General features: G+C 41.0%; 2 protein-coding genes across 2 annotated transcripts; both read right to left on the bottom strand.

Annotated features, from left to right (window-relative positions):
- Positions 1–5,023: 5,023 nt before the first annotated feature.
- Positions 5,024–7,673, bottom strand: LOC109766388 (E3 ubiquitin-protein ligase BRE1-like 2; the record flags this gene model as incomplete). The annotated part of the gene is made up of 7 exons (XM_073495666.1): positions 5,024–5,227; positions 5,417–5,579; positions 5,673–5,875; positions 6,047–6,184; positions 6,631–6,717; positions 6,810–6,882; positions 7,429–7,673. Coding segments are annotated over 7 exons (1,113 nt in total), but the record flags the coding sequence as incomplete, so codon positions are not given.
- Positions 7,674–8,552: 879 nt separating this feature from the next.
- LOC123497451 (E3 ubiquitin-protein ligase BRE1-like 2) lies at positions 8,553–11,798 on the bottom strand. Its single transcript, XM_073495665.1, has 5 exons — positions 11,493–11,798; positions 11,230–11,416; positions 10,972–11,132; positions 8,661–8,737; positions 8,553–8,571 (listed from the first exon to the last, which is right to left on the bottom strand). Exons 1-5 carry the CDS (start codon positions 11,694–11,696, stop codon positions 8,553–8,555), a joined length of 648 nt encoding a protein of 215 aa, XP_073351766.1. The 5' UTR covers positions 11,697–11,798.
- Positions 11,799–12,118: the final 320 nt, after the last annotated feature.

Here is a 12,118-nt window from a genome sequence, read left to right as displayed (position 1 = left end):
GCGTGGGAGAGGTTGGCGGCGGACTGGCAAGGTCGGGGTGGAGGCCGCGGAGGAGGTTGGTGAGGAGGACCGAGTCATCGATCACCATGCCGACGTCGCGAAGCTCATCGGAGAGAACTTTCAGCTTGGTGAAGTACTCGTCGATCGTGAGATCATTTTGCTGCACAGTGAAAAACTCCCCTTGGAGTAACACGCGGCGCTGAAGCTGATTGTCGAGGAAGAGGTCGCAAAGCCGCGTCCAGAAGACGTGCGCAGACGGGTCGTGGCAGTTCACCATGTCAAAGAGCTCGCGCGAGATCGTGAGGAACAACCACTTGATGATACTAGCGTCGACGGCCAGCCACTCGTCGTCCCCTTTCATGTCGCGGATGTCGATGCTCCCATCCATATGCTCGATGAGGCGGTAGGAGCGGAAGAGAAGCGCGAAGCATATGTGCCAGGCGTTGTAGGAGGGGGAGTCGAGCTCGAGAACGACAGGAACGTGGTCTTTGATGTGGAGGTCGTTGAGGCGATCGGAGGTGAAAGCGAGGACGGTGGTGGAGCTGTCGAGGGAGGGATCCCACCATGATGAGAGAAGGGGGCGGCGACGGCGGCAGGGAGGGTGGGAGATGCGACGACGGCGGCTTAGGAAGAGAAGCAGCGGCGGCGGCATGGGAGGGTTAGGGTTTTGCGGCGGCGGTAGCTTGAGGAGGGAAGCGGCAGCGGCGGCGTGGGAGGGGTTAGGGTTCGGGTGCAGCGGCGGCAGCTTGGGAGAAAGCGGCGGCGGCGTAGGAGGGTTTAGGGTTTAGTGCGGCGGCGGCGGCAGGGAAAGAGGAGGCGGCGGCGGGGTGAGACGCGGCGGCGGCCTAGGGCGGAAGCGATGGGGATCGGTAGAAAAATGATACCATGTAGAAGACTATATGATGCAACTCAATTGTATTCATCGGAGTCTGTTACAATATATACAGGTGGCATCTTGCGTGACAAGCCAACTAACCCTACAATATCTCTAGGAGTTAACCTATACAAGGCTAGAGATGATAAGAGAATCAGTCATTAATAAATACAGATATTTCGCAGTTCGACACCATGATCCGGAAGACGAGCGGAGGCACCTTCTTGAAGATGGAATAAGGTCCACCCTATATAGCCCCATTCTGGCAATGCTTCTAGATTTGTTGGAGGCCGTGTGGAGGTGTGTCTCCGACGGATATCGTGGGATCCGATCAGCGTTTGTCTTTGGTGGATGCACTTGGATCCGGTTTTCGTTTGTCTACATATGTGTATCTGCTGGATCCTTCTGATCTAGGCTTCTCTTCATTGATGTTGGTTGCGGTTCTGGTGCGCTGGTCTTATGGGGTCTTAGCACGACGACTTTCCGACTGTCTACTACAACAATGTTTGCCCGGCTTTGAGGAGGCCGATGACGGCGGCGCGCCTTTGGCTCGCTCCAGTGCTTGTAGTCGCCGCTAGGTGGTCTATACTTACTTATGATATTCTTTGTACTACCCTTGACAATTGATGAATAGATCGGATGTTTTCTGGCAAAAAAAAAAGTCTGTGCAAAACCCATAAGATATTTCAATAGATAAAATGTTTTGTAGGTGAACTATTTGCGTTCTTTAGATACGGTTTATCTCTTAGAAAAATGTCCAAAACAAAATATTGGTATGTCAAATAAATTGTTCGCATGACTTAAAAAAGGCGACTAAAACTAATACTCTACACCATGTATGCCAAATAAAATGTTCATGCAACTTCTAAAGTATGTATTGACAGATATGAAAAATATGTTATTTTACGCTAACGACAATGGTCTTGTGTATTTATAAAATGTTCGTGTGACTTCTAAAAATTATTCTAACACACAAAGTCTTACACAGGATTTTTACCTTCTGCTTTCGAGTATGATAAACTATTCAACTCTACTTCGGAAAAAAGTTCGGTAATCATTCAAAATGTTATTGGTTCACGACATACAAACATGACAAAGTTATTTGTGTTGAAATTATTTCACTTTCAGAAAATATATACACCTGTGAAAAAAATACATTACTTGAACATTGCATAAAATACATCAACAGACTGTACTGGTGTCCCTGCAAAAAAAAAGACTATAATAGTGGAACACATGATTTTTTTTCTAAAAAATAAGTAAAAAGGAGAAGAAAGAAAAGTGAAAGAAGAAACAAAATAGAGAAAAGGGGAAATATAAACTGAAAAGAAAATAAATGAAATTAAATACAGATACTGGATAGAAGTGACATCAAACAAGAAGCAACATCTGGATAGCACAGAGTATCCCTCAAAAAAAAAACTCCAGCAAGAGCAGCTTTGCAGAAACAAGTGTTGCTTATCCCTGTTCATCATATCCTAGCGGGTGAACCTTCTATTCATTTCTTATCTATACCTACTAATAAAGCAAGGTGCGTTTCTCCAATTTTTTCATCCGTTCACCGGTAAAAGATTTTTGTTTTCAATATATATATATATATATATATATATATATATATATATAAAGCAGGGTGCGTTTCTCCAATTTTTTCATCTGTTCACCGTCGAAATTTATTGTTCTATCCGGGGTGGTACTAAATATTTGTGCGTCCGCCTGTTTTTTATTTTAGCAATCCGGATTTTTCGTATTTGGGCCGCACACGCAGTGGCCCAGCAGATCCAGCCCACTTATTTGCCTGCTCAGGAAGCTGCGAAGACACTATTTGACGCCCATTGCGGCAGATAGTTAGACATTCGGACGGGGCGCACAAAACCGTGCCGGCCCATTTCTTTTTTCCTTCCATTTATTTATTTTGACTATCTGCTGACTGGGAGTAAAAAGTTCAGAATTTTGTTTTATTTCCATATTTTTAGAAAATGTTCAGAATTACAATATTGTGTCCCCGCTTCTTAAAATGTTTAGAACAAATTCTCGTTCCCATTTTTTTCGAAACTAAGGACATATTTAAAAAAAGGTATTTTCGAAAAAATGCATTTTAAAAATATTTGAAATTCAAAAAAAAAATCTTGTTTTAGTAAAATGTTCACAAATTCGAAATAATGTCCGCGTTTAAAAATGAATTTTTATAAAATTGTTCGGAATGTTCAAAACATGTTCCATTTTTAAAAGTCGGTCACAACTTCAAAAAACATTTGTGTTTTCATAAAAGGTTCATGTGTTCAGAAAATGATGCGGTTTCAGATTTTGTTCATGCTTTTTTTCAAATTGGATGGAATATTAAAAACGGTTCGTAATTTCAAAAATGTCCAATTTTCCAACAATATTCGGCAATTCATATTTTTTAAAAAATTCAAAAATAAATAAATCTGATGTTGTAGTATGTTCTTAAATATTCACGTTGGCCATTCGTTAGCTGCAGGTGTCTGCTGCCATGGCTAGCAGCACATGGTCGAGTCTTTAAGGTCATCTTTTCGGTCGTTCAACCTGTCGTTTTTCTGGATTATTAGTCGTGCCCTGCGAACATAGGTCATTTTGGTGCCTGCCAGTAGCTGGCCCAGACGGGATTGGTTGTGCATTCCACGCGCTATTTGGTGCAACTAGCGTCATATAGTAGCTCCCACACAGCTGCCCCACGAAAAGCAAAAAAACACACATAGATTTTGTTCCGTCCATTCCACACGTAGTTCCCCATTTTTTCGCTTATCCCCAACTGGGCCTACCACTAATTTCTTTTTTCTGTCACACTGACAAACAGCAACATATTAAGGCCGCGAGGGGATTGAACCATGAACCTTCCATATTGTGTTGACGGACAAAGCCAAAATTCTGATAACTTGCAATTATGATAGGAACACTCTCACCTTGGAATTTTATACTAAATCACACCCGTTTGTATATGTGCCTAAGTTGTCTGGAAATAAGAAGGTTGTGTGATAATAAGGAAGTTGTCTCGAAAATCATGTGCAGAACGTGGTTCTCCACAAATTATTGCCGGAGGTAACTTGCACATGCCAATAAAAGACAATATGCTGGTTGGCTATAGCCTATAATTAAAAAAATTGTGGGCATCTGCTAATAAAAGAGAATATGCTGGTTTTGCTCTAATTAATAAAAAATGTGGGCACATGAGCGCAAAAATAGTCAAAGAGAATAAACCCTGCTAATGAAGGAATATTCATGCCTGCTGATGCGCTAATTATGTCAATCAAACAAAATTTATGCGCTGCAATTAGTAATCCTCCGGTTACATCGTCGTAGGAGAGAATAGTCGAAGCAACCGTGCCTTGAAGGTCGCAACCAAATGAGAATGCAACCACAACTTCAAGACGGAGGTGGACCCGGAGGAGAAAAGGGCATCAGTTGGGTGGTCGCCACCACACCGACCAACCCCACCACTATCAAGATCTCGTGGGCCAACGATGGCAGAAAGCAGGCTAAGCGACAATATAGATCGGGCGTTGTGTTTACATAGAGGACGTGGAAGAGTGTGTGCGGGGATATGGGGAATGCTGAGATATTATTTTTCTCCCGTTGCAACGCACCGGCATATTTCCTAGTTTACTCCTAACTCACGTCAAACCATCATTGCAATGGCCCTCAAGTATTGACGAGTCAAGAGTGGAGAATCTGGCACACTCGGACTCGCTGGGAAGAGACCATTGGACAAACAAAAATCACACAGGCAATAAGGTTACAACAAACTTCTTTTGACTTCAGTATTTTTCGACATCTGCATGGCACACAGCTGGTTTTTCACGGTGGATCAACGGTTGGGAGGCCATTGCGCACATACAATCCGCTGGAGCACGTTCGCGCGCTATCTTAAAGGGTTATATTTTTGGGAGTACCTAGAACTCATCTAGATGAGACGTAATTTGGTCTCATTCACCTGGAAAACAAGAACGGACACACCCCACGTCAGCATACACGCATTTTATAGCATCACATCCAATGGCTATAAAAGGTGAATGAGAACAAACTAAATCTCATCTAGATGAGTTCTAGCAAAACTGCATATTTTTACTTCTTTGCTGGATCTAAGCGCCCCCATGAGAAAACCGGAAACTATTACATATCTACAAGAGACAATCACGGAGAGCAGGTTGGTGCTGTCTGCTGTCCCAAGGTACCAACTACTACCAGGTCATCCAACCCAGCTGACTTCAGATCTTCACCTCTCGCACATCGTTTTGCCCAAAAGGGGTGCCGCAGCCCGGGCACTTCCGGTGGCGTAGCTCGAGGTTCCTCTGGATACATGTTGAGCAGAACAGATGGAAGCATTTGGCGCACAACCTGCCAACAACCAACAAGGGAACATCAGCAACAGGTGGTCACAACTTTAAGATCTTAACACAGAGAAACTGAAACTTCGGTGACATGTGAACACAAATGAATGTGGATCTCAGCTTCTAAAATCCTGAGTCAGGCACAAATCCGCGCCATTCAAACATATGCTGTACGATTCAATGGACAGTTAGTTACCTCTTTGGGCCGGTCAAAGCACACGCCACACTTGAGAATAGCCTTGCAGTCTTTTATCTCGTCCTGGAGCTTCTGGATAGTAGCTTCTTCGTTCTCGGAGGTCAGCTCCATGACCTCATTCTTCACCTCCTCGTATTCTTCCTCGAGCTTTCTCTTCTCGCTTCTATAAAATAGCAAAAGAATGTAACAAGCCCTGGTGGCAGAACAGCAAGACCAACTTGGAATAAAAAACTAACACCACACCAGCAAGCCTAACCTCTCACGCTCCAACTCCGTTCTGAGCTCAGCTATTTTTTTCTGGTTTTGCTCATATTCTTTCTCAGAAGATCCAACAGCGGACCGAAGCCACTTGAGCTCCTTCTCTGCTTCAGATACCTCCAGCAGAGTCTTTTCAATGGTAACTGCATGATGCCTATTCTCTGAAGAAGTTTTTATAGCTTGTGCGACATAGGCTTTCATCTGTAAGGTTTATTCAAATAAAGACACTTCAAAACCAGCTCAGTGGTAAACACAGGCACACACAAAATATATTCTTTTAATACAATATTCGCTTTGACGTGATCTTCAAATACTGTTGGCAGAAGCAAATTGAACTATTGAAGAACACATAGGGCATGAGTCAGAGATTACCTGCTCTTCACCACGGGCGAGTTTTTGTTTAGATGACTCCAGTGAACTGTTAACCTGACGGAGTTGCTTCTGTAAAAAATGCTTTTCAGAGAGAAGGGAAGCAGAGGCTTGCTTTGTCTTCACGCTGTCTGATACTAGCTGTTAGATGAGAAACTAATAAGAAAAGCAAACAACATATCTTCTGGCAATGCAACAGAGTATAAATGATGTGAGGTAGAAGTGCATGGTTAATAAGGCAAGGTAATGCACTGGACTACTGCCCCAGCATCTAGGTGCTAGCCAGAGACGTGCTGCAAGGCCACACTATATGAATCAACAAGTAGCAGCAACTGGAGTAAGTAGCTAACAGATAGAGATGGAAAATGGAAAGAGAAATACACCAGGCCACCTAGCCCAACAACCGCAGCTGTCACCATGCTTGTACACATGGAGCATGTAACAGGATCCTAGTGGTGTGTTGCTATATTGAGGGGAGTGCCATGCCGCCAGCATAGGGGAAACACCGGTGAGACAGAAGCAAGGATAAAACCACAGAAAGCCCAGCAAGCTGGCAGCGAAGAGCTGCCCTGGTATCAAATACGCACCTTTATGTTAAAATCATCTCTGTCGGCAACCTGTTGAAGAAGATGCTGGTTTTGTGTCTGCATGTCTTCATATGCTTGAGCAATTGTCTGCAGTGACAGCATCATTTGCTTTCAAACACACGCATACACAAACAAAAACAAAAAATAACTGCTGATAAGAAAACTAAAAATGAGCTAACCTCAATTTCAGAGATATAAGCATCTCCTTCCGCTTCTTTAATTCTTATTGCCTCCTTGAGTTCCAGAACATCTCTACAAAACAGATCATACAAGGGATGAAGCTGCGGAGATGATACAGCATACCAAGTCCTAATTGAACAATAAAATATCTACCGGTTCACAAACATAACATATACTGTCAGCTGTCACAAAAAAATTGTACCAGGAAAATATAAAAGCTCGTTTAAACTACTGATCACTAGAACTAGTTGGATAATACTTGATAGCAAGCAAGATGAGGATTATTGAGATCAAATTAGGTTTTAACCTAGTTGGCCAAACAGGACAGCAAGGCACAAACTATATGCATTACTAGCTGTATATAGACGTATTTCGATGCTAGATACATCCATTTGAACATCAACTAATTCCGGACGGAGGAAGTATGTATTTAACACACTCAACAACTTTCACATCATCAATAGCATCAACCAGGATGAAACAACTGCAATAATTAAGATCCTGATCCCCTCAATGGAAATCTCGTTTGAAATAGTAATGCAAGTAACTGGAGAACTATTTCAATCCCAGTAAACTGGAGAACACATATCGAATTGTCACTAGGAGAAGATAACTGACCTTTCAGATGCATCTACATCAGTCCTTAACTCTTCCAGTTCTGCTTCAGCAATGCAAAGCCTTCGCTGGCATGCAGTTTCGGCTTCATTTGCTGCTTTTACACGAAGCTCAAGACTATGCTCTTCTAGACTAGTTCTCAAATATTCAGCCTGCTTGCGAGCTTGATTTTCTGATTCCTTGATCTCTGTAATTGTCCTAGATTCACAGTAGATAAAATAAGAATCTAACAAATGATGCAAAGTATATTAGTATGCAAAATTGATGAAAGCTTTGAATTGACAATCATTCTATGGACCGTTTTCAAAGGGGAAATCAATGGGTATTTGGTAATGGAGGAAAGCGTAGAGGTAACCAACCTATGTTTTTTTTTTTCACTTTTTGAGTTCTTAGACTATATGATCAATGATTTTTATTCCTTGCCATTTTGAACACTTCATTTTCAGTGATCTAAACTAGTATATTTTTCTTTCGGCATTTACAAATGTCACATAGCACCTATGTCAGCTAGTGTTAGCAGATTGCATCCAAATTAACACTCTCATCATTGTTGAAGTGTATATATGGATTGCCTAGCCGTTTCCATCAGTTTGACTTTTGGTTGCGTTGGCTAATGCATGAAGCTTAACATGGTATCGGAGCCTAAGGTCTCGAGTTCAAGTCCTGGCTTTCGCAATTTATCCAAAAATTGCGGCTGCCCCCCTCTATGTCCACGTATAGGCCTCTTGAGCCATACCTCTTCGGTCTATTCACGTGTTGACTTCCCGTGTCACACGCGAGAGGGGGTGTTGAAGTGTATATGTGGATTGCCTAGCCATTGCCATTAATTTGGACTTTTGGTTGCGTTGGCTAGTGCATGAAGCTTAACAATCACATGTTTTAACAACTTAATAGATTTAACCTGATCGCAAATTTTCATATGTAAAGTATATAGCGGAAATTGAGGATTAGAGTAAAGATGGACTTCTTTTAGGCATACACTAGAACATGTTTATTCAGAAGAAAAAAATGCATTGAATGATGGTAGAACTTTAAGAATCATAAAGGGATGTGTCAACTTTATCTCTTGTTCCCAAGGTGTGGTAAACTGTAAATCCCAAGTAGAAAACATTTTCTAACAGAGACTTTCAAGAATCTGGTGGAGGACTACGTGATCATTTAAGAGAATAGCATAAGTCACAATCATCAAAAAGCAACACAACTGATAAGTGATAACGATAACAATCAAGTCATACCTCGACTCAGAACATTCTTTCCCATACATATCCACAATAAATTCCAACTCCTGATTTTCCTTTTCCAACGTCTCAATCTGTTGAAATTTCATTCAGAAAACATGAATGGCAATCCAGACACAGTGCAAAGTTGCAAGAGCTTGGCTTCGGACCATCGAAGGGCAATACTTGTTTTTCTTAAGAAAATGAAAGATTTTTATATTTACGCTCATATATGTAACCTCTCTTAGTTGCATATTCACTACCAGATGTTTGTTTGCCCACAATTTTTTTAAATTTAAGGGCCCATACTTTAGTTACATATTCACTACCAGATGTTTGTTTGCCCACAGTTGGAAAATAACAACAATTTCAGGTAGCTAGTTGCAAAAGCTGAATATACACCAATGCTTGAAAGACTAAGAACTAACTGTTAATCCATAATATATTTTCAGAAACCAGGTATCAAGTAAGTACTAATCTTGACAGATCTGGCCTTATTTAATGACAAGTAGAGATAACCTAATGGTGCATGATATCTCTTTTTAAAGAATGGCTTTGTTATAGAGAGCAAGGACTAAATCTTCACCGGTAGCATGTACCCTAATGGACATAGAGATAGCAAGGGCTACTCTTGACAGATGTGGCCTTATTTAATCCTATCTCACTCTAGCGTAACTAATTTTATATTTCCTTATATATAATTGGCTTAAGGCCCAAGCTACTTGCTCTCCAAGTTGCTCCTTTGGCCAGCAATGGGGTGAGTCTACGCTAATAAGTAATAACAAATCAGATATAATTGCTTGTATAACATGAGTATACCCGAGAGTATTGAGTTAATCCTATTTTTGTAAATAATCACCCAGCCTTAATAAAGCAGAGACAGCCTGAAGATTATATAACCTTTCTCTTCACTTCTCATTTTGGAGATCAGACACGGTCTCTGATACAAATAATTAACTATAACTTTTCATATACTTTAGAGATAAAATATTCAGGAAAATGACATAGAATAAATTTTATGACAAATATATTTTGAGTGACAAACATAAACACTTCTGCATACTATATTGGGGAAAGTAAACGTACATACAGAGGTGGTTGCTTGAGCTAGGTTTTAGATACTTGTGCATCTGGAAAACTTCTCAAAAAAGTCACATATGTGCATCTGTAATAACATGCTATATTTTAGATTTGGTTGGTTTAAATTGAGTTGGTTATGTGCTAGCACTGCTACAAAATATAGCGAGGCCCTTCTCCAAATGCTACACAAGTTATAGCGTGCTATATTTCAAAATAGCGTTTGCAAAAAAATCCAAATATATCTAGAAATAAAGTATTTAAGCAACTATTTTTTTTCCTAGGAGCAAGCAATATATGCCTACAATCCAATATATAACACAAGCACACGTTTCAGTTCAGTCAAAGTATACAAAGAGAGGAAAGAAGCAAACTTGGTACTCGTGGCACAAGCTTCAGTTTAGTCCAGTACAGAGTATAAGTGTATAACACAAGCTACATCAGTACAGATTCAGAACAAACTTGTATACTGTATAAACACATCAGAGTCAAAACAAAGCGGTCTTGTCGTGGGAGAACGATAAAAGAGTCAGAAGGGTAGTGGTCGTGGGTTTGTTTCGGCCTTTTGGGCCAGATGGGCTCTGGTTCTCTCACTTTTGCCTCGTGAGCACGTTAAAACGTTAAACGTTACAACGTTATAGCGTGGTTAGCGCGCTATATACGCCATTAGCGCTGTAGGGGCAGAATTTGGCATAACGTAGCGTCTCCCTTCCAAATATGCTATAACGGGGTTATAACTGCGATATAGCGTGCTATTTTTTTCGTTGGCTAGCAGTCAACTATTTAAGTGATGACTTTTGATGACTTTGCTTCTTTGTAGAAGGCGATCAGTAAACAAACTTCCCTTGACCAGCTATTCTAGTGTTACTACCCCAACTGGTTACCCCTTCAATCAAATTTCGTTCTACCTTAATCCATCTTATTCCATTTCCAACCCCTTGTTCACCTCGGTTCATGACACGGTAAGAATGGACTAGTTCAGGTATGTGGAGCTTTCTCTTTGTACTTGATATATATGTCAGATATATGAATGCAGAAAATAACCTATCAGATAAAATCAATGCAAAGTGAGTAAATATGTACAGGAATCACAATGAAGAAACATAAATGATTTATTTTTCATTACACACTGTGTGGCAATCTCACTACCAAGCACAAACATGTTAAGTTTCAGTGACATTAACAGACATGGCAACAGATGCAGACTGAGATCCAGTTTGGAAACATCAATAGATCCAGATCAATGGCATACCTTCTTAGCTAACAAGGTTCTCAACGATTCAGCTTCTTCACGTAATGCAAGTGCTTCAGATGCCGCATCCTTTGATCTATTCAATTGATTCTCCATCATTTCCATCTCTTTGGAGAGTGCTGCAGCCATGACATGAATCTCATCCTTGAAGTCTTTTTTACCTAGACAGTGGTGGAATTGAGAACAAAGTATATTACACTGCAAAAGGAGGTTAACCCACATCTCGATTTAACAAGCCACTAAGTCAGGCCTCAATACCTGAATCCTGCAATGATTCCTCAACTTTGATCTCAAGATCATTCTTCTCAGCCATGGATTTTAGAATCTGATGTTCCAGTTCTTCGATTTTGGCCTCATAAGCGGTAATGGATTGTTTAATATTGTCGACGGATTCTCCTTTTGCACACATTTCTTTCTCCCTTTGCAAGAACTGGTTCTTATCATTCTAAAGTCAAAGAAAGGAAAAGCTGGTCAAGAGAAACCTTGCAAAACAACAGCACAACAGAAGAAAAGCATATTACCTGTAATACTTCAACCAAACCCATGTATCGTTCTATCTCAGCATTCAGATGTTGTAACTGATCGCTAAGAATTGTATATGGTTTTGATGTGAAAATATGGTTATCGTCTTTTAATTGACCGTGCGCACATAACACCAGAATGCAGATTATAGGAATAAGAAGACCCAGGATACAACTTGAAAGTACAACAAATATGTCAGTCATCCATTACAAAGAAGGTGCCAACCTGCAGATCTTCTAACTGCTTAGACAGTATTAGATTATCCTCTTGAGTCTCATGGAGTTCAAACAGGCGGTCTCCTGCAAGGGTCTGCCCTCCATTGGACAAATTATACTATAAGATAAGATGAATGCTGAGCAGATAAGGCATATAAAAACCATATATGCAATGGAATTCAGTCTGGTTCAAAGTACCACTACTAGGGAAAACCCTAGTAGTAGCGCGGGTTTTGAGGCTATCAGCAGCACGGGCAGCCGCGCTACCAATAAGGCGCTACAACTAACTGTTAGTAGTAGCGCGGTCTGTACCTGCACTACTACTAAGGACTATATCAGCAGCGCATTTCCTTATCGCGCTACTATTAGTTAGCTGTAGCGCTTTCCTGGCCCCGCGCTACTGCTATATC

Source organism: Aegilops tauschii, chromosome 3, assembly GCF_002575655.3.
Source record: "Aegilops tauschii subsp. strangulata cultivar AL8/78 chromosome 3, Aet v6.0, whole genome shotgun sequence".
NCBI classification, from domain to species: Eukaryota; Viridiplantae; Streptophyta; class Magnoliopsida; order Poales; family Poaceae; genus Aegilops; species Aegilops tauschii.
The sequence above is the reverse complement of the archived record's forward strand: the minus strand, read 5'-3'. Positions and strand labels throughout refer to the sequence as shown.